This window comes from Helianthus annuus, chromosome 7, assembly GCF_002127325.2.
Source record: "Helianthus annuus cultivar XRQ/B chromosome 7, HanXRQr2.0-SUNRISE, whole genome shotgun sequence".
Lineage (NCBI taxonomy): Eukaryota > Viridiplantae > Streptophyta > Magnoliopsida > Asterales > Asteraceae > Helianthus > Helianthus annuus.
In genome coordinates this window covers 26873598-26894748 of record NC_035439.2, presented here as the reverse complement: position 1 = coordinate 26894748, position 21151 = coordinate 26873598, and the positions used below count along the sequence as shown (strand labels likewise).

General features: G+C 38.5%; 1 protein-coding gene across 1 annotated transcript; it reads left to right on the top strand.

Moving 5' to 3' along the window:
- The first annotated feature begins 15875 nt into the window (after window positions 1–15875).
- LOC110937423 lies at window positions 15876–20477 on the top strand. The gene is made up of 2 exons (XM_022179843.2): window positions 15876–18656; window positions 19915–20477. The coding sequence occupies exons 1-2, from the start codon at window positions 17732–17734 to the stop codon at window positions 19941–19943; spliced, it is 954 nt and encodes a 317-aa protein (XP_022035535.1). The 5' UTR covers window positions 15876–17731; the 3' UTR covers window positions 19944–20477.
- The last annotated feature ends 674 nt before the right edge of the window (window positions 20478–21151 follow it).

The window sequence follows — 21151 nt, the reverse complement described above, 5'->3', positions numbered from 1 at the left end:
TATCAAGGTTTAACTGACAATCACGAATAACAGAATCGAGAACAAGAGGTTTACCAGTAGCAACTTCGACAGATAAGGGTTTCCTTAATTTAGTTCTAGGTATCGCAAGCAAAGGTTCAAAAGATAACGAAACAAAACTTCGATCGGCACCAGAATAAAAAAGAATAGATGCGGGTTGATTATTAACAAGAAACGTACCGTTGACAACCTCGTTGTCGGCCCTCGCTTCGTTTGCATTCAAATTGTATGCTCGCCCTCGAGCAGGATTCACATTGGCGTTGACGTTCGCATTCGGATTCGCATTAGCATTTGCCAGCCTCGGACAGTTGTTGCGGAAGTGACCAAATTCTCCACAATTAAAACATGAACCTGGTGGGAATCTTGCAGCATTCCCCTGAACCGGAGCTTGAACCTGGGCAACCTGATTTTGCCCTGAACGACAAACATTGGCTAAATGCCCAAATCTACCACACGTCGTGCATTTCTTACAAGCCTGTTGTGCAACTTGATGACCGTTGCAGCGAGCACAATGAGGTGCGGTACCAGCATACGCCTTTTTCGCAGGAGGTTGAGCCGGCGCATTCTGTTCAGTCTGTGTCGTAACAGCAAAGTTATGTGCACCCTTTCGCTTCCTTGATTTCTTCGACGACTCACCTTCTTTACCTTTTCCCTTCTTCTTGTCTTTCGCAGAATCAGATGATTTCTTCTTGTCACCCTTGCGGGTGAGTTTACCCTTTCTAACTTGGGATTCAGTCAAGGTAGCAGATAACTCGATCGCTTGACGAAGGGTAGTGGGTTTAACAGCGGTCACAATATCCAGCATAGAATCGGGTAGACCATCAATATATATTTCGATTGCTTTGTCTGGTGGGGTAACCATGGTGGGACACAATAGACTGAGTTCCTCAAAGCGATCCGTATACGCACGATGCTCAGCCCCATCTTGTTTTAAATCGTCAAACTCTCGCTCCAAAGCTCGAATCTCGTGACGGGGACAGAACTCTCTCATCATGAGAGCCCGAAGCTCATCCCATGTTTGTGCCAACGCCACTTCGGCACCCCTATCGCGCATAATACCATTCCACCAAGTAAGCGCTCTCTTCTCAAACACGCTTGAAGCAAATTCAACCTTACGTGCATTCGGACACTGCACATGCCTGAATGTGTTCTCAATACTCTCGAACCATTGTAGGAGCGCAGTTGCTCCTTGCGACCCAGAAAACTTTAGAGGTTTAGCGGAATTGAAGTTCTTGAAATTACACTGCGCATTGTTGTTGTTATTATTGTTATTGTTGTATATCTCGTGAACTTGAGTTACAACACCGGGAAGCACAGCAGCTACTTGCTGAGAGACCAGGGCTGCGATTTCTTCAATGGTGAAAGACTGTGCTTCACGTCGTGGAGGCATTGTCTAACAAGGAAATATGAGAAACGAGTAAGGTTGATAATTTGGAAAAGCGAAAGATGTATCGACAAAACACAAGGAATGCGATCATTTGTTCGTTACCTCAAACAAACAAACGACACGCAGTGACTAATCAAAGTAAATGAATCAAAATAATGCATCGCGAAGACATGCTCGCCTATAAGTGAACACTCACCCCGAGAGTTCCTAGGTAAGAGTGACTGGTCCGATTATGTGGATTTGTACGAACACTCTAGCCTTAGACAGAAAACTCAGGGTACAGGCATTCACTCTTCCAGTTTGCACGTGTTCACATTATTTTAACCCAAACTTTGACGAGATTTTGAAAATTCAAAAGGCACTAAGCCAAAAATGAATCAAACTGGAAGGGTTCAAAACCATATAACAGAGGGTCCAAAACCTAGTAATCAATCATCCTCGAACGGATGATTAATTTTCGAAGCAGATTCGGATTTGTATTCTCGTTGTGGTTATCACCTAAGGATAGGTGACAATACCTCTAAACACAAGTAAACTTGTGTTAGGGTCCTAAAGTTATAGTCTAGGTCAAAGCATTACTAATAACCTAATTCCCTATAACCATTGGCTCTGATACCAACTTTCTTCTGTCACACCCCGACCACGTAGGACAACAAACCGTGGCGGAAACATCGGGGAGTGTTGTAACAGAAGCAATCGTTTCACAACCATGGATACAAAAAGTGTTTCGTTTTATTGATAATATTAAGCATTTCAATGTCTTAACATAGAATAAACAAGTTTTATATTGTCTATCATAGTTATTATGTCACTAAGGCCTCGTCCAGATCCTATGTGACGCATGCATCTTAGCAGTCATTCAAGCATCAACACCTGAAACATATGTAAAAACTTAGTCAGCAAAGAAATGCTGGCGAGTACATAGGTTTTAAAGGAGTGTCGAATTCATGGCTAGTTTAAGTGTTGCAATACTTTATTAAAAACTTTGTTTTGAAAAGAGTATAATATTGCAACTTAATTAACCAACTCGAATCAAGCGGGTTATAGTTTATAAAACCTCGTAGCCATGATTCTTAACCCAAAAACCTTTGCTTTAGAACACCAACTTGTAAAACATCTTGTAAAAACTCGTATAGTGTATATCTCTTAGAAAAACATCGTTGTGTGATATCGTTTCAAAATCGTTTACCCAAGTGAACTAAATAACGCCACGATATATAATATGATGAAAACACTTATATATAAGAAGTACCATCGGCGTATCTACCATGTTTTCACCACATTACACCCGTCTCGTTATCTAAACACTTAACCAAAAACCAATCGCTTATCGAAATCGTTTAACATCGTTTCCAAGTCGTTCCCAAATCGTTTACTCGTTTCACCTCGTGTATCTCGTTTCAAATCGTTTAACTCGTCCCAAGTCGTATTCGTTTTAATAGTGAAACTACTTTTGGTCGTCTCGCTAACAACATTCAAACCTGTGTGACTCGATTATTGTTCAACTCGTTTTCGCATTAACAAACCTCCAAAGGGTTAGTTAACAATTATCAGATTCAGTCGTTACCCACAACTCCCACACATAACCATGGGTGCAGTGCAATAACGGGATTTGTCAGATCCTATGGTACCATAACCTAATACTGGTCGGCTTGATCAATGCTAATGAATGTCATTCGTTATGTATTTACAACCAACAAGTCGTGTACACCTTATCGAAATCGTTATTAGTTTTGTATAAACCACCTTAATCGTTGTGAAACCATCGTTAAAATATCAAAATCGTTTTGATACATATGAATCACCCCAAAACAATTGAAGACAGTAAAATAGGGGAACTATGTACTCACCTTGGGTGCGTTTTTAAATGCTAACACAATCCCTCAAATTGTTTATGCGTCCTAAGTAAAGTAAGGATGATTTTTAATAATCAAAATTCACATAAATACCGAAGTTTCTCCGATACTTAGAATTTTCACATAACTTTGAGTTTTCTTGAAAAGTTATTATTTTTGATTATTTTGGTGTATTTGTATATATACATATACTCAAACGTAATACGCACAATCTTGTCAACACTAACACATCATCATACACATATTGTAAAACACATAGCACATTGTGACACATTAAATTTACTTATGAACAACCCATTCTAGTTATGTTGAAAAACACCTATTTTAGCGATTTAGTAACATTTCTGGGCGTCGGGAGTCACGTATGACTAACCAAACACCAAGTAAACTTAATATAAGTTAAAATACTTATTTTTATATCAAAAATATCAGTTTGGTTACTGATCTAAAACAGTTTTATAAAAATCCTCCGAAAAGGCGATTTTTAACCGTTTTACCGCATAGTTTTGCATCAAACGTTACCCGAACCATCCCAAATCGAAACGACTTGAAATTTTGACACAACCCATGTTATTTACTGAATAAAATAATGGTTATACTCACAATAGTGCAGGTCTTAAATGGAGCATATAAATCATGCAAATTTCACATATTTTATCACTTTTTAAGCTATATGTACAACATGCAATGCTACCAAACCTATGTCAAAGTTTTATGCCATTATATTACACCAAATAATGTTATTTTTAGTGTTTATAATCTGTTCAAAATCAATTTTGTCATACAACCATTTTTTATCACTTCTTGAGCTTTAAATCAACATGTATCCTCATGTACAAGTGCCTAAAACACACTATCATAGCATCATCATTTTATATGAGTTTTAGATGCTTCTAATATGTGATTTATTCATGTTATTTGCTGATGTACTTGAACATTTAACATATCATACATAGATCATCAATCACTTGCATTTAATCTATTATTCAAGAACATGCAACAACATAAACAAGTACTTAAGAAATCAAACTTCAAGACTCATACATACATATATATATGTACGGTTATACATACATATATATCACCACCATTTTTTTTATTTGTTTCAAGACCCATTTCTTTTAGATTTCAAGTTTGTGAAAAATTCCAAGATTCAAGAGAAACTTCAAATCATCAAGAACAACCAAGAATCAAGAGTATGATTTAAACATAAATTTTATACCTTCAAGATTCAAGTAAGTTGTTGATGAGATTTTGATGATATGGAGCTTGAAATCACTTGAAAATACCTTGGAAACTTCTTTAGATCTTCATACCAACTTGAAATTGGCTTGGAATGGGGATAAATCTTGAAGAACAAAGTTGTAGAAATGAAAATGGTGAGGGTGGTGGTGCTTACGGTTTTGGGGAGGGAGGAGAGAAGGAGATGGAGTGTAGTGAGAGCTTGGAATGATCTTGTAGGATTTTATAAGGATATGCAAGATCTAAAAAGATATCATGCAACAACACTTGGCATAAAAAGAATCAAGCAAGATCAAATTAGATCATGAAAGATCTTGGAAAAATTTTGGTGGGGTCCCCATGTATTGTGACCGAAAATTAGAAGGGGGGGGGTAAAGTGTAAATTCGATGGTAAATTAGATAGAAGTAGGTGTTTAATCGGGTACCGGGTATTTTATCTAGCGTTTAAATCCCGGTTTATGGCGTTCTAAATTTATTTTTATTATTCTATAAAAATAATCTTGCCAAAATATTACTAAAATAAATTTCAGTTGCTGAGACTGGCTGCGTTGTCCGCGTTTTGCAGTATAAGCACTGTGTTGCGCAGAAACACGCGGTACGCGCTTAAACTAAAAAAAGAACGTTCTTAAGCGTTTTAATTTATTTTTCAACACAGACCTGATTAAAAATAAATTTTTAGTCATAACATAATATTTTTTGGGATTTAAATATTATCCGGGCGGTCACCAACGTTCGCTTCGCAGTTTTGTTGTAAATAGTTCTTTAATTCAAATAGTCATGTTTTTGCCATACCGAATCCTTCAAAACTTATTTCTAAGTTATGTAAAGGATATTTAGGGTATGTTTAGCTTACGTCACAGTTCCGGAGTGTATGTTGCGTTAAACTGATTGCGTTTAAGCACTAGTTTGCGTATAACCTTTCAGAAGGTGATTTAAAGCTTGAAATCGGAATTGAATCAAATTGTAAAATTGTCAAACACAAATACCCATAATAACACCAAAGCATATTGTTTTATTGATAACAGACATTGTTTTACACAATACGATGATTACAGATCACAGTTGTCACAGTTGTAACTAAAAGATCCTCTAATGGGGACATACCAAAAAGTCGAAACTGATATCTCTCTGCGCATACGGATGTATCGACCTGAGATCCCTCAGTTCTCGCATTTCCTAATTTATGTACAGATATCATTGTAGTATTCTTACCTGTAAGACTGAATATTGAGATTCTGGATACGGGAGTATATTCAAGAGGTGGGACACATGAATGAGTTTAAGTTCTTAAAACATATAATTCGTATCCTGAATCAGTTGAAATTTGTATGAAAATTTAAGTGGATCAGTATATCGACAATCTAAGTGAATTGTTTAATTCTTAATGTGTAATTAAGCTCAACGGTACTTGTGACTTGTCAAAAACTGATATGATCCTCTGACGCATACTCAAACAAAAATATTGTCTGTAAATATGTTTGTACATATTTCTTTACTGCTTTATATTTTCAGAAAATACAAAAAGATTTTGATTTCTGCTTTATTTTCAATAAACCGATGTCTGAGTTGCTGAGTTTCAAAATCTAAGTAAGCTGATTGTGTTTCTGAAAATAAAACAAGTTCATTAATTTGATACTTGAATTAAAATCAAAAATTTCAAAAACAGTTTGTGATATCTCCAAGGTCATTAATTTGGACTTGGACGATTAACTGTGAAGGAGTTGGATTCTTTAACACTGCCAAATCTGTAAAGATTGTTGATAGGGGGAGTGATTTATAGAGTTGAATAGTGCCAGATTACGGTTTCTGGAAAATTGAATGTTCAAAATGTTGTTACTTATAAATGTCTGAGTGTTGCAGATGTTATACCAGACTACGATCCCAAAAGCCGAGTCTGAGGGGGAGTCTGAAGACGAGCTCAACGCAAACGGAAGCGTGCAAAGAGCCAGGTATCGTTCCTGGAAGAGCTTGTAACTGGAAAGCCAGGTGTCGATCCCAAAGCACGGAAGCTTGACGAAAGGGGGAGCCTGAAGAGTTTACCGAAAGGGGGAGCTGAAGCTAAAACAGATCCACGGGGATTCTGTTCAAACAAAAGAGAGTCTACGTTGATGAAGACGTGTTAAAGCTTCAAGAAGACTCAAGAGAGAGAGAAAGAAAAGTCGCTACGAGCTTGACTACGGATTGACTACAGCAATATCCAAGGGGGAGTCTGTTAGTGCATTATCTGTCTATCGCCTCCGTCAATCTAGTCCGTAGCAGAAACCGAAGAAAACGAGAGTTACATTGTTATTTGAATAATAGTTAATCAAAAAGGCAAGGTGGCATATGTGACAACCCGTAACTTTGAGATAAAAACCCATCTATTTCTCTTTTATAAATCAAATCTTATAGTTATTTCATTTGATGGATTAATTATATGCTTATTAAAATTTTAGTGCGTCAACGAATATTTGAAACCAAATCTTTATCGTATTGTACAGATCCGAATCGTTTGAACCAAATCATATATCTCGCTTGCCGACCCAACCTACTCGTGCAACCCGAAACCTTTGAGGGTCAAAACATAGCATGGATATCATACATGACATTGCTGATTCTTCGTACATATATGTTTATATATATATATATATTTGTTGGTTTACTAAATATAATAATAAAAGTATAATACTAATAATAGTAGTAATGTATGTTGATAATAAAAATACTTATTAGTTGTGAAATCAAATTTGATGATGGTGGAAACTGTTGCGAAACCCAATTCCCCCAGCCCACTAGATCTCCTATCTCGGCCCACACACATAAAACCCCACCGCCTTCCATGTTGGGTTATTATGTTGCATGTTTACATGTATATATATTCGGGAAAGGGTCACCCTCACGCATAGCACGCGAACCCTACGGCAGAACAAGACCTACCCTTCTCACCGTCGCGACTCTTCCTCCTTCACTCGGAATTCCGCAACGAACCAGCCGCTACCATCTTCTTATCCGGCGAGTTCAATCCCCGGCGAACACCGGTACGATCTCCCTCTCCGGCGAACATCACCTTCTTCTCCGGCGTGTTCACTAACGAGCACCGGTAAGATATCTCTCTCTCGTCCGTAGTTCTAAGACTCGTTGCGGTTTCGGTTTCGAGTCGTGGTGTGTGTGATGCTACATTTGCGTGTCTATATAAACAAATAGCAAAGATGAGGGTTACAATCTGTGTAAAATTATAGATACATGCTTATGTTATATCCGACAGAAAACGTAGGGCGTATGTGTGAGTAACAGTTTCGGATCGACTCCGGCTTAATAATATGAACGTAAATACCGACCGGTATGCTTGGTGCGGACAGGAGATTGTATATGTGATTATGTGGTTACCTCATTCGGTCGATCATTGGTAGTTTAAAATCGTTTGTGAAATCATCAACTGATCTGATGTATGAATATGTGTTATATACTCCATGTTTCCTTCCATATGTGTGAGTGTTATATGATATTGAATATGTTATATGATATTAATTGTTCCTCTGATGATGATCATGTGATGATATATTCTTAGGGTATGAAATTATGATAAGGAACTATATGCATCAGTAAGTTGACCCTAGAGTTAGTTGACTTGTGATCGGTAGTTAATAATCATCTTGAACATGTGTTTTGGTGACCATCATATGTCAATATAAATTCATAAGAATGTGTGAAGTGTGAAGTCCTTATACATAAAAAGTGTTGATGAAACAGTAAATTGGTAAATCGAAGAGGGATGGCAGATTCGGATAAGTTATGTGATGTTTTGGTTATGTGCAATAATTATATTAATTTATTATTGTTTGAAAACTAGGAATGCATGACTAGATATCCTTACTGTTATGTGCATTGAAATCTTGACTCAAAATTTGATATATAAACGTGGGCTCAAACAAAAACATAGGTGATCATGTATAATGTTAGTGGATCGGTTGGGTAGTGATGCACAAGTTGGGCCTCTTTGAATCCGGCTGAACCTGAGTAATCTTTGGATCCCGAGCCCAATTATAATTATGTGAATCTTAGTATGTTTGTGCCGGTTATAAAGATTATGTTTGGGCCGGGCAATACATGTACGTGAGAAATATTTGAAGGTGTGTATTATGTTGGATTGTGGATTTATATGTTGCTTGTGTAGATAAGTTGTTACCAAGTGACTACTCATGCATTAGTGCTAGGGACCGCTGGGCTGTGAAACTGTTACCCGAGCTAGGGGCGTGTTATGATGTGAATAATTACAATGTGTCGAGAGATGTTCAAGTCTAATATCAGTGCATTATTCGTGAAACATGTGACTTACGTAAATGTGGAACTGATTGTTATGTATAATATGATAGGGTTTGATTGATCATTGCGTGAAACGTGTAATTTATTCTCCCGAGCAAACCGAGGTGAGTTCACATAGCCAAGGCATGGGGTTCCCAGGGTGGGAATGGGTTTTGGATTATTTATTCGTACTTACTCAGAAGATAGAATTTAATGATATGGTCCTCAGGGTGAGGAAGGGTAATGATGAGATACGACTAGACAAGTATACTGATTGAACTGATCTTCGCACACACGCTGGGGTTGGCCGCGATATTATGACTGATCTTCGCACACATGCCTTGGAAAGGCCGCGAACTATATACTAAAACTTCGCACACATGCCAGGGTGGCCGCGATACAAATATACATAGTCTAGAATACTTGGGAACTTTCCCTAATCTTCGCATACATGCCTAGAGGGCCGCGATACGAACTAATACGAACTAATATGAACTAATACGAACTAATACGATACATGACTTAACGAACGAACAAAAGGCTTTCTTTCCTATTACTATTACTGAACTGTTTACTGTGAACTCGCTCAACTAGTTGTTGACTCTCTGCTGCATGCCTTGCAGGATCTTAGGTACTTATGGAGCTTGCACAAGGAGGAGCAGGTCGTTGTGGGAAATGGATCGTGAATGCTTGTTAAACGTTTATGACATTACACACTTGATACTTATGTTTGGGTTTTTACATTTATGCTTCCGCTACACTTGATTATGTTGGTTTTGAAAACACCTTTCGTATTGTTGAATAACGATTACTACTTATTTACATGTTCAATATGATTGGTGGCTTGATCCTGGTCACGTCACGCCTCCAAGCGGTGGTACTCCGCGTGTGGATTTTGGGGGGTGTGACAGATTGGTATCAGAGCCATTGGTTATAGAGAACTTGGTTTTAATATGGGAAAAACGTTTTTATTAAAACCAGACTATAACCAGAACAGTGCTCTCAACGATCCACAACGACGCTTCGCTCCACGTGCAAGACTCAACATCCTAGGTAATAAGGTTTATGTTTATTGCCTACATGCTAGAATTGCATAGAACTTTGCTCGTAGTATGCTTAGATTACATTGCTCACTACTTGTTATTGCTTGAGAACACTTGTGTGCTTACACTCTTCTGTCATCGCACTACTCGCGAACCATTCTCACTTACACTACTTTTACTATGAAGAACAATGGCTGGACGCATTAACATGACTCAAGCCCAGTTGACGGCTCTCATCAATGAACAAGTTGCTGCGGCACTTGCAGCTGCAAACGCAGGAGGCCAACACGCTCAGCAGCCCGTCTGCACTTTCAAGAACTTCATGGACTGTCGTCCAAGCACATTCAGTGGCACTGAGGGAGCAGTGGGACTCCTCCATTGGTTTGAAAAGCTCGAGTCAGTGTTCGAAATGTGTGAATGCCCTGAGGCTCGCAGGGTCAAGTACGCCACTGGCACTCTCGAAGGAATAGCGCTAACTTGGTGGAACGCGCAAGTACAGATCCTAGGGTTGGCAGCTGCTAACGCCACACCTTGGGAAGATTTCAAGGAACTGATCAAACGAGAATACTGCACGCGTGATGACATCCACAAGTTGGAGGTGGAACTGTATCATCTGAAGATGACGGGGTCAGAAATCGAAGCTTATACGAAACGGTCAAACGAGCTGGCCATCTTGTGTCCAACGATGGTGGACCCTCCAGTTAAGCGCATTGAGTTGTACCTCAAGGGACTTGCGCCAGAGATCCAGAGCCATGTGACATCGGCTAACCTCAACAACATCCAAGACATCCAGCGTCTTGCTCATCGACTCACCGATCAAGCAGTGGAACAGAACAAGCTGCCAAAACGCATCAGTGCTACCACTACTGCTACTACTACTTCTACTACACCCAGTGACAACAAGCGGAAATGGGATGGGGATTCCAGCAAGGGATCAGTTTCCGTTCAGTCTCAAGCACAGTAGCGCAAGACTAATGACTACCAGAGTCCGAGTCAGCAATCATCAGGCAGTCAGGGGCAGGGTGGATATCAGGGAATTCACCCACTGTGTTACGGGTGTAACAGACATCACAGTGGTCAGTGTCGCAAGGGCCGCTGTCAAAGATGTCTCAAGATGGGTCATGAGGCCAAAGATTGTAGAAGCTCACGGCCAGCAAATCAGAACCAGCAACCGCAACCACCAGCTCCACAAAACCAGCAGCAGCAGCAACAGCGAGGCAACAGGGGATGCTTTCAGTGTGGTGCTGAAGACCATTTCAAAAGAGACTGCCCCCAGCTGAATCAGAATCAGAAAAACAACAATCAAGGCAATGGAAACAACAATGGGGGTAACAACGATGACAATGGTGCTAGGGGACGTGCCTTCGTGATCGGTCAAGGTGAGTTCCTACTTGACGACTTTTATGTTACTGTTTTATTCATGGGTGCCGATACTAGTTACGTGTCTTTAAAAGTTAGTCAAATGCTTAATCATACCCCAACACTTTTGAACACCAAGCACATAGTAGAACTAGCAAACGGTAAAAGTCTAGAGGCCACACACATAGTTTAGGGTTGCTATCTTGTTCTTGTTGATCAGACCTTTTCTATCGACCTCATTCCTATCGTTCTGCGGAATTTCGGGACGAAATTCCAAATCAACGGGGGAAGGATGTGACACCCCAGGAAAACCAGAAAACCACGCAACCTAGTTAGCTTCCTCTGTGACTACGTGCTAAATTTCGGGACGAAATTTCTTTCAAGTTGGGGATGATGTGACAACCCGTAACTTTGAGATAAAAACCCATCTATTTCTCTTTTATAAATCAAATCTTATAGTTATTTCATTTGATGGATTAATTATATGCTTATTAAAATTTTAGTGCGTCAACGAATATTTGAAACCAAATCTTTATCGTATTGTACAGATCCGAATCGTTTGAACCAAATCATATATCTCGCTTGCCGACCCAACCTACTCGTGCAACCCGAAACCTTTGAGGGTCAAAACATAGCGTGGATATCATACATGACATTGCTGATTCTTCGTACATATATGTTTATATATATATATATATTTGTTGGTTTACTAAATATAATAATAAAAGTATAATACTAATAATAGTAGTAATGTATGTTGATAATAAAAATACTTATTAGTTGTGAAATCAAATTTGATGATGGTGGAAACTGTTGCGAAACCCAATTCCCCCAGCCCACTAGATCTCCTATCTCGGCCCACACACATAAAACCCCACCGCCTTCCATGTTCGGTTATTATGTTGCATGTTTACATGTATATATATTCGGGAAAGGGTCACCCTCACGCATAGCACGCGAACCCTACGGCAGAACAAGACCTACCCTTCTCACCGTCGCGACTCTTCCTCCTTTACTCGGAATTCCGCAACGAACCAGCCGCTACCATCTTCTTATCCGGCGAGTTCAATCCCCGGCGAACACCGGTATGATCTCCCTCTCCGGCGAACATCACCTTCTTCTCCGGCGTGTTCACTAACGAGCACCGGTAAGATATCTCTCTCTCGTCCGTAGTTCTAAGACTCGTTGCGGTTTCGGTTTCGAGTCGTGGTGTGTGTGATGCTACATTTGCGTGTCTATATAAACAAATAGCAAAGATGAGGGTTACAATCTGTGTAAAATTATAGATACATGCTTATGTTATATCCGACAGAAAACGTAGGGCGTATGTGTGAGTAACAGTTTCGGATCGACTCCGGCTTAATAATATGAACGTAAATACCGACCGGTATGCTTGGTGCGGACAGGAGATTGTATATGTGATTATGTGGTTACCTCATTCGGTCGATCATTGGTAGTTTAAAATCGTTTGTGAAATCATCAACTGATCTGATGTATGAATATGTGTTATATACTCCATGTTTCCTTCCATATGTGTGAGTGTTATATGATATTGAATATGTTATATGATATTAATTGTTCCTCTGATGATGATCATGTGATGATATATTCTTAGGGTATGAAATTATGATAAGGAACTATATGCATCAGTAAGTTGACCCTAGAGTTAGTTGACTTGTGATCGGTAGTTAATAATCATCTTGAACATGTGTTTTGGTGACCATCATATGTCAATATAAATTCATAAGAATGTGTGAAGTGTGAAGTCCTTATACATAAAAAGTGTTGATGAAACAGTAAATTGGTAAATCGAAGAGGGATGGCAGATTCGGATAAGTTATGTGATGTTTTGGTTATGTGCAATAATTATATTAATTTATTATTGTTTGAAAACTAGGAATGCATGACTAGATATCCTTACTGTTATGTGCATTGAAATCTTGACTCAAAATTTGATATATAAACGTGGGCTCAAACAAAAACATAGGTGATCATGTATAATGTTAGTGGATCGGTTGGGTAGTGATGCACAAGTTGGGCCTCTTTGAATCCGGCTGAACCTGAGTAATCTTTGGATCCCGAGCCCAATTATAATTATGTGAATCTTAGTATGTTTGTGCCGGTTATAAAGATTATGTTTGGGCCGGGCAATACATGTACGTGAGAAATATTTGAAGGTGTGTATTATGTTGGATTGTGGATTTATATGTTGCTTGTGTAGATAAGTTGTTACCAAGTGACTACTCATGCATTAGTGCTAGGGACCGTTGGGCTGTGAAACTGTTACTCGAGCTAGGGGCGTGTTATGATGTGAATAATTACAATGTGTCGAGAGATGTTCAAGTCTAATATCAGTGCATTATTCGTGAAACATGTGACTTACGTAAATGTGGAACTGATTGTTATGTATAATATGATAGGGTTTGATTGATCATTGCGTGAAACATGTAATTTATTCTACCGAGCAAACCGAGGTGAGTTCACATAGCCAAGGCATGGGGTTCCCAGGGTGGGAATGGGTTTTGGATTATTTATTCGTACTTACTCAGAAGATAGAATTTAATGATATGGTCCTCAGGGTGAGGAAGGGTAATGATGAGATACGACTAGACTAGTATATTGATTGAACTGATCTTCGCACACACGCCGGGGTTGGCCGCGATATTATGACTGATCTTCGCACACATGCCTTGGAAAGGCCGCGAACTATATACTAAAACTTCGCACACATGCCAGGGTGGCCGCGATACAAATATACATAGTCTAGAATACTTGGGAACTTTCCCTAATCTTCGCATACATGCCTAGAGGGCCGCGATACGAACTAATACGAACTAATATGAACTAATACGAACTAATACGATACATGACTTAACGAATGAACAAAAGGCTTTCTTTCCTATTACTATTACTGAACTGTTTACTGTGAACTCGCTTAACTAGTTGTTGACTCTCTGCTGCATGCCTTGCAGGATCTTAGGTACTTATGGAGCTTGCACAAGGAGGAGCAGGTCGTTGTGGGCAATGGATCGTGAATGCTTGTTAAACGTTTATGACATTACGCACTTGATACTTATGTTTGGGTTTTTACATTTATGCTTCCGCTACACTTGATTATGTTGGTTTTGAAAACACCTTTCGTAGTGTTGAATAACGATTACTACTTATTTACATGTTCAATATGATTGGTGGCTTGATCCTGGTCACGTCACGCCTCCAAGCGGTGGTACTCCGCGTGTGGATTTTGGGGGGTGTGACAGCGTAACTGTAATTAATGAGATTCCTCATTAAGTCCCTTGGCCTATAAATAGAACCTTTAGGGTTCTCATTTAGAACTTTTGGAGCTTTTAGAACTTTTGCCATTTTACATCTTGGAGAGCTAAAGGCTAGAGAGAGAAGCTAGAGAGAGAAAGTTCATTGTTTGTGATTCAGGTGCTGTACGTTTTCAGATCTAATCAATAGAATCACAGTTTAGATTACGTCTCGTGTGTTAGCTCGCGTTCGTGTACGGATTCCGCACGTCACACGTTCGATTACGTAATCGTTTCGGAGTCAAACCGGTCCTAACAGTATCATCCTTGATTACTGATTCTTGTGCTTTTCTAATCTGTTCATTTAAATCTACTTGTAGATTTAATTTAAGAGAACGTACCCTTTTTGGCTTTTCATGATACTTTCGGCTTAAAGCATCAGCCACTACATTTGCCTTTCCTGCATGGTACTGGATATTACAATCATAATCACTAAGAATCTCCATCCAGCGTCTTTGTCTCATATTCAGCTCTTTTTGCCCGAATACATACCTTAAACTCTTATAATCAGTGAAAATAATAAACTTACTACCATAAAGGTAATGTCTCCAAATCTTAAGGGCAAAATTATTGCTCCTAATTCTAGATCATGGGTTGAATAATTCTCTTCCTGATTCTTAAGTTGTCTAGATGCGTAAGCTATAACCTTTTGACGTTGCATCAACACACATCCGTACCCTAACTTAGAAGCGTCACAATATACTACAAACTCTTCAGTTCCTTCTGGTAACGCTAGTATGGGTGCGTGGGTTAATCTTTGCTTAAGAATTTTAAGTTTCTTCTTGTTTTGGTCCCCATTCAAACTTAACGGATTTACAGGTTAACTTGGTTAAGGGAATGGCTATCCTAGAGAAATCTTGAATAAATCTTCTATAATAACCGGCCAATCCTAAGAAACTTCTAACCTCGGTTGTGACTCAAGGGTTTTCCATTTAGTAATCACCTCGATCTTGGTGGGATCCACATGGATTCCTTCATGATCAACTAAGTGTCCAAGAAACTGTACCTGTTCTAACCATAATTCACACTTTGAAAATTTAGCATAAAGCTTTTCCTTTCTTAATAAACTTAAAAGTGCGTGCTGATGTGGTTCAAAATATACATATTTTTATATAAATATTCCTACACTTTTAGGTAGATTTAGAGTTGTTTTTATTAAATTCTATTCGTTTGTGGCTCATAAATAAATTTACATGATCTTTAATGAAAATGAACTGAAATGATATAAGTAATAACAAATCATTGAAAAACAAATCAAAGGAATAACAAGAAAAGAATGGGTGATCGTGTGTGAGAAATTAATAAAAAAAATCATTTAGTATTTTAAATTACACATGGATTACAAAACATATGAGCCAACTTCTCTTTTACTAAATTCATTTGCTTTGAATGGCAGGCCTACTCAACGAATTAGTTGGAGAATAGGAGCAAGATGGATTTGACTTTTCGGGTGTGAAGCTGCTGGACCGAATTATTTGGGACCCATTATTCACAAGGGGATAGTGTATTGTATTTTTAAAAGGAGGCCCAGTTCGTGCATATAGGCTTGGAAAAAAATAAAATCGGGACATAAGAGATATAGACGTGTTGAGGAATTGTTTCATTATTTTTGGGCTTTTGAAATCAAGTTAGTGGGCATTAAAAGATTAAAACCCTACTGGAGAAAATAAAATAATTTTGGAGGCAGGCAATTAACGACAGAAGATAGGTGGGAGGCTGCGATCGAGAAGAAGAAAGAAGCACTTTCAGGGTCGATCAAGAGACGATTGAAACTGATTGGTTCGAGGGTTCAAGTCACGATCAAGAATCGGGTCGGGTTCACAAATAGTTAGTGTTCAGTTTTAATTACTTTGTGTTTTTCAACGTATGAACATGAGTTATTTGTTATTTCAGACTTGTTTATTATTGTTCTTGACTATGATTCTTGGCTAATTAGTTTATCTACCCAGGTTTGTGATGATTATTCGTGTCAATTGGTAATTTGTCGGCTTTTGGTAATTTTTTTATGGATAAATATTAAAGTAAGAGACCTAATAATATTTGATTAGATGTGCGTGCGTGCTTTACTCTAATTTATTATCGTTCAATCGTTCCTCATGTGTCTTTGTGAATGTCTTTCATGTATAGATGCATGTTAGGTTACCTACTTTGTGTTTGTAACTAGTTTATGGTTTATGGTGCACGTATTCCATAGGAACTTTGTTTGATAATTTAGAGGAGTTTAGTGCTCTACCTATTCTTGAGACCGGGAGGAGATAGATAGTTAGGATTGTCTTTAGTGCTAGGTATTTAGGTGCAGTGAGACCGAGAGGAGATCTGTCTAAGTGGCCTAGTATTATTTGTTTTCCTAAGTCTTGTCAAGTGTTTTTAGATTACCCCGTGCACTCTAGGGTGTATTGTGATTAGCGAGACCGAGAGGAGATCTAGTCTTTGGGTACTTTAGTATTGTTGGAGAGACCGGGAGGTGATCCAACCCATACCAGTGAGCTTTATTTGACCTTTAGACCTTAGGAGAAGTTGACGAGACCGGGAGGAGATTCAACCTGTCCTTAGTTTTAGAGTGTCGTATTATTAGAATCTAATTCCATCATAGTTACCATTGCCGAGAGAAAACCGAGAGTCACAGATAGGATTCCAAACCTGGGTAGTACTTTCTCATCCTTGATTTCACCTTAGTAGCCTTCAGCCTGCGTCTAGGTAGTCTAGTTCGTCTTAGTTAATTCCTTTAGTTTAATTAGTTAAAACCCCAAAATCCAATCAAATCAAATAACCCAGTTAAGCAATTAGTTGAGTCAGAGTCTAGTTTAGCGTCGCTAGTGTCTCGTGGGTTCGATACTCGGACTTCATTAGGCTTTACTACGTACGATAGGTACACTTGCCTGTCAGTGGTCTAGCATTTAGCGAGTCTTAGTTTATAAATTTAAAACTAGGGTGTCTAGATTAGGTTAGTTTTTATAGACCATAATTTCCACATCAAGTTTTTGGCGCTGTTGCCGGGGACACTTAGGCGATTGCGTTATTAGCTTTAACTGATCTTATTTGTTTAGTTGGTCTTATTTGTAATTTGAGTCTTAGGATTTGAGTTCTAGAGTTTGTGTCTAGTAGTAGTGTGTCGAGTCATTATTTTTGTAAATATTTTTTATTAGATAATTTGTTTTTTTCCTTTCTTCTATCTACTTTGTGTTGTTTTTGCTACTCTCTTCATGGCAGGTTATCATAGCGAGTACCCTCCCTATGTTTTGGGAGTTCGTGGAATCATATCAAATATTCGCTCAGATAACGACAACAGCACAGGACCAAGGAGATCTGAGGTTTCCCGAAATGTTCACCATTCTTGAGCGAATGATCGAGGCACTGAGTCAAATGATTAAGGAAAGCATGAATCAGCACGTACATCCAAGGTGTCAGGACTGTGGTGGACCGCACGGGTATGAAGATTGTCCGATTTACATGAATCAGAAGAAAAATCAAAGTACAATACGATTTAAATGGGATGATTACTATAATGATCATATTGACTTTGAGAGCTATGAGGGAGTGAAAGAAGAAGTTGAGGAAGAACATGTTAAAGAAGAGCTTCCCGGTGATCCAGAGTTGTCAGGTTTAGAATTGGAGAGGACAACGGATGATTCAGTCCCACCTCCAGTTCAACAGGACGTGACACCTAATTGGTATTCCACGCCATGGTATTATGGTCCTGAACCCATTGATGACGACTTCTGGAATGATGATGCGGGGGAAGACATGGATGAGCCACTGGACAAGATGGAGGATGAAAATGAGTATCTACCATCTTGGGAGGAGGAGTTTGGTGATGAATTGGTAGGATTGCCAAATCTTGACCATGAAGAATTTGACCCGGTTGGTGATCTAGCATATCTAGAGACATTACTTGAAGAGAAGCCAACAATGGAGATCAAACAAATACCAAACATAGAAGAAGAGAAAGTGGCTGAAGAATTGGATAGCTGGCCCGTAAAGGTTTTAGATGTTGGATTGCCACCCACACCAACAAGAACACGGGAGAAGGCACGAAGAAAACGCTTGGATCAACATATCGTGAGGGTGCAACGATGGTGCAAACAGAAGCATAAGGGGAAACTGAAGTGCAGAGACAACCATCTTTCTCGTTACATGCATTGTATCAGATTTGGTCCAGGTAAATTTAAAGTTTGGTGGTTTAACCTGATTGAACGCTTAAAAATATTTTCTAGTTTCATCATTAATTTCTTAATAAACAATGATGAACAATTAAAACTAAACGGGTTGGATAGAGGTTGGATAAAGGAGAAACCTCCTGATTAAATTCAAGTGTAGGGAGGTTTCATAGAGTTTGTATAGAGTCGTAGTTTTTGTATATTGAGTCTAAATTAGTCGGTTTGAGTCGTTTTTTTAGAGTCGGTACTGCTTTGGTTTTGCTTGTTTTTGTTTATGGAGGTTTGAATAGTATAAGGGATGCCGTTATAAGTTAAGATCGTTAGAGTTTCTTATCATATCTCGTTGAAAAAAAAAGAAAAAAAATGATGAGCTAGAAACTGAATGAAAGTAGCGCAGGCCTATGTAATCTTGGTTGGGGATAGCGACTCTACAACCGGAATACCTCTAGGATGTGTGAAATCGAACTTGCAAAGAAAGAAAAAGTACCGAAGCCTAAGTAATCCGAGTTGGGGATAACGACTCTACAGCCGGAATGCCTCTGGGTTAGGGAAAGCAACGTCTATGCTCATTAAAAGAAAAAAAAGAATGAAAAAAAAAAGAAAAAAATAATTGATTTTAACTTCTCTTGGTTTTGATATAAGACGGTTGGGAATTGATCCAGTGATCGTTCCTTTTGTTCTATAAGCTTGAGGCGGGATTTGGTGGACCGTAGCTTCTAGCGTGAGACCCTAGGTAGATTGACCGAACTTGAACTAAATTTGCATGATAAGGGGCTTAGAACTGAGTTTGGGTTTAAAGGGACAAGCATATTTGCAATCGCGGCTAACACAAGTTTTGGTCTTAACAAGTATAAATAAGTTTTTGACCCAAGTATTTATCCATCTCTGATTCCGTATGCATATATTCTTTTTCAGGGACGAAAAAGGTTTAAGTGTGGGGATATTTGATGTGGTTCAAAATATACATATTTTTATATAAATATTTCTACACTTTTAGGTAGATTTAGAGTTGTTTTTATTAAATTCTATTCGTTTGTGGCTCATAAATAAATTTACACGATCTTTAATGAAAATGAACTAAAATGATATAAGTAATAACAAATCATTGAAAAAAAAAATCAAAGGAATAACAAGAAAAGAATGGGTGATCGTGTGTGAGAAATTAATAAAAAAAATCATTTAGTATTTTATATTACACATAGATTACAAAATATATGAGCCAACTTCTCTTTTACTAAATTCATTTGCTTTGAATGGCAGGCCTACTCAACGAATTAGTTGGAGAATAGGAGCAAGATGGATTTGACTTTTCGGGTGTGAAGCTGCTGGACCGAATTATTTGGAACCCATTATTCACAAGGGGATAGTGTATTGTATTTTTAAAAGGAAGCCCAGTTCGTGCATATAGGCTTGGAAAAAAAATAAAATCGGGACATAAGAGATATAGACGTGTTGAGGAATTGTTTCATTATTTTTGGGCTTTTGGCATCAAGTTAGTGGGCATTAAAAGATTAAAACCCTACTGGAGAAAATAAAATAATTTTGGAGGCAGGCAATTAACGACAGAAGATAGGTGGGAGGCTATGATCGAGAAGAAGAAAGAAGCACTTTCAGGGTCGATCAAGAGACGATTGAAACTGATTGGTTCGAGGGTTCAAGTCACGATCAAGAATCGGGTCGGGTTCACAAATAGTTAGTGTTCAGTTAATTACTTTGTGTTTTTCAACGTATGAACATGAGTTATTTGTTATTTCAGACTTGTTTATTATTGTTCTTGACTATGATTCTTGGCTAATTAGTTTATCTACCCGGGTTTGTGATGATTATTCGTGTCAATTGGTAATTTGTCGGCTTTTGGTAATTTTTTTATGGATAAATATTAAAGTAAGAAACCTAATAATATTTGATTAGATGTGCGTGCGTGCTTTACTCTAATTTATTATCGTTCAATCGTTCCTCATGTGTCTTTGTGAATGTCTTTCATGTATAGATGCATGTTAGGTTACCTACTTTATGTTTGTAACTAGTTTATGGTTTATGGTGCACGTATTCCATAGGAACTTTGTTTGATAATTTAGAGGAGTTTAGTGCTCTACCTATTCTTGAGACCGGGAGGAGATAGATAGTTAGGATTGTCTTTAGTGCTAGGTATTTAGGTGCAGTGAGACCGGGAGGAGATCTGTCTAAGTGGCCTAGTATTATTTGTTTTCCTAAGTCTTGTCAAGTGTTTTTAGATTACCCCGTGCACTCTAGGGTGTATTGTGATTAGCGAGACCGAGAGGAGATCTAGTCTTTGGGTACTTTAGTATTGTTGGAGAGACCGGGAGGTGATCCAACCCATACCAGTGAGCTTTATTTGACCTTTAGACCTTAGGAGAAGTTGATGAGACCGGGAGGAGATTCAACCTGTCCTTAGTTTTAGAGTGTCGTATTATTAGAATCTAATTCCATCATAGTTACCATTGCCGAGAGAAAACCGAGAGTCACAGATAGGATT

Excerpts from the sequence above, each read along its gene's own strand:
- LOC110937423 (XM_022179843.2), top strand. The coding sequence starts at position 17,732 with ATGTTTTGGGAGTTCGTGGAATCATATCAAATATTCGCTCAGATAACG. Across the intron at positions 18,657-19,914 it reads TTGTATCAGATTTGGTCCAG|GCCTACTCAACGAATTAGTT; the intron begins GTAAATTTAAAG and ends TTTGAATGGCAG.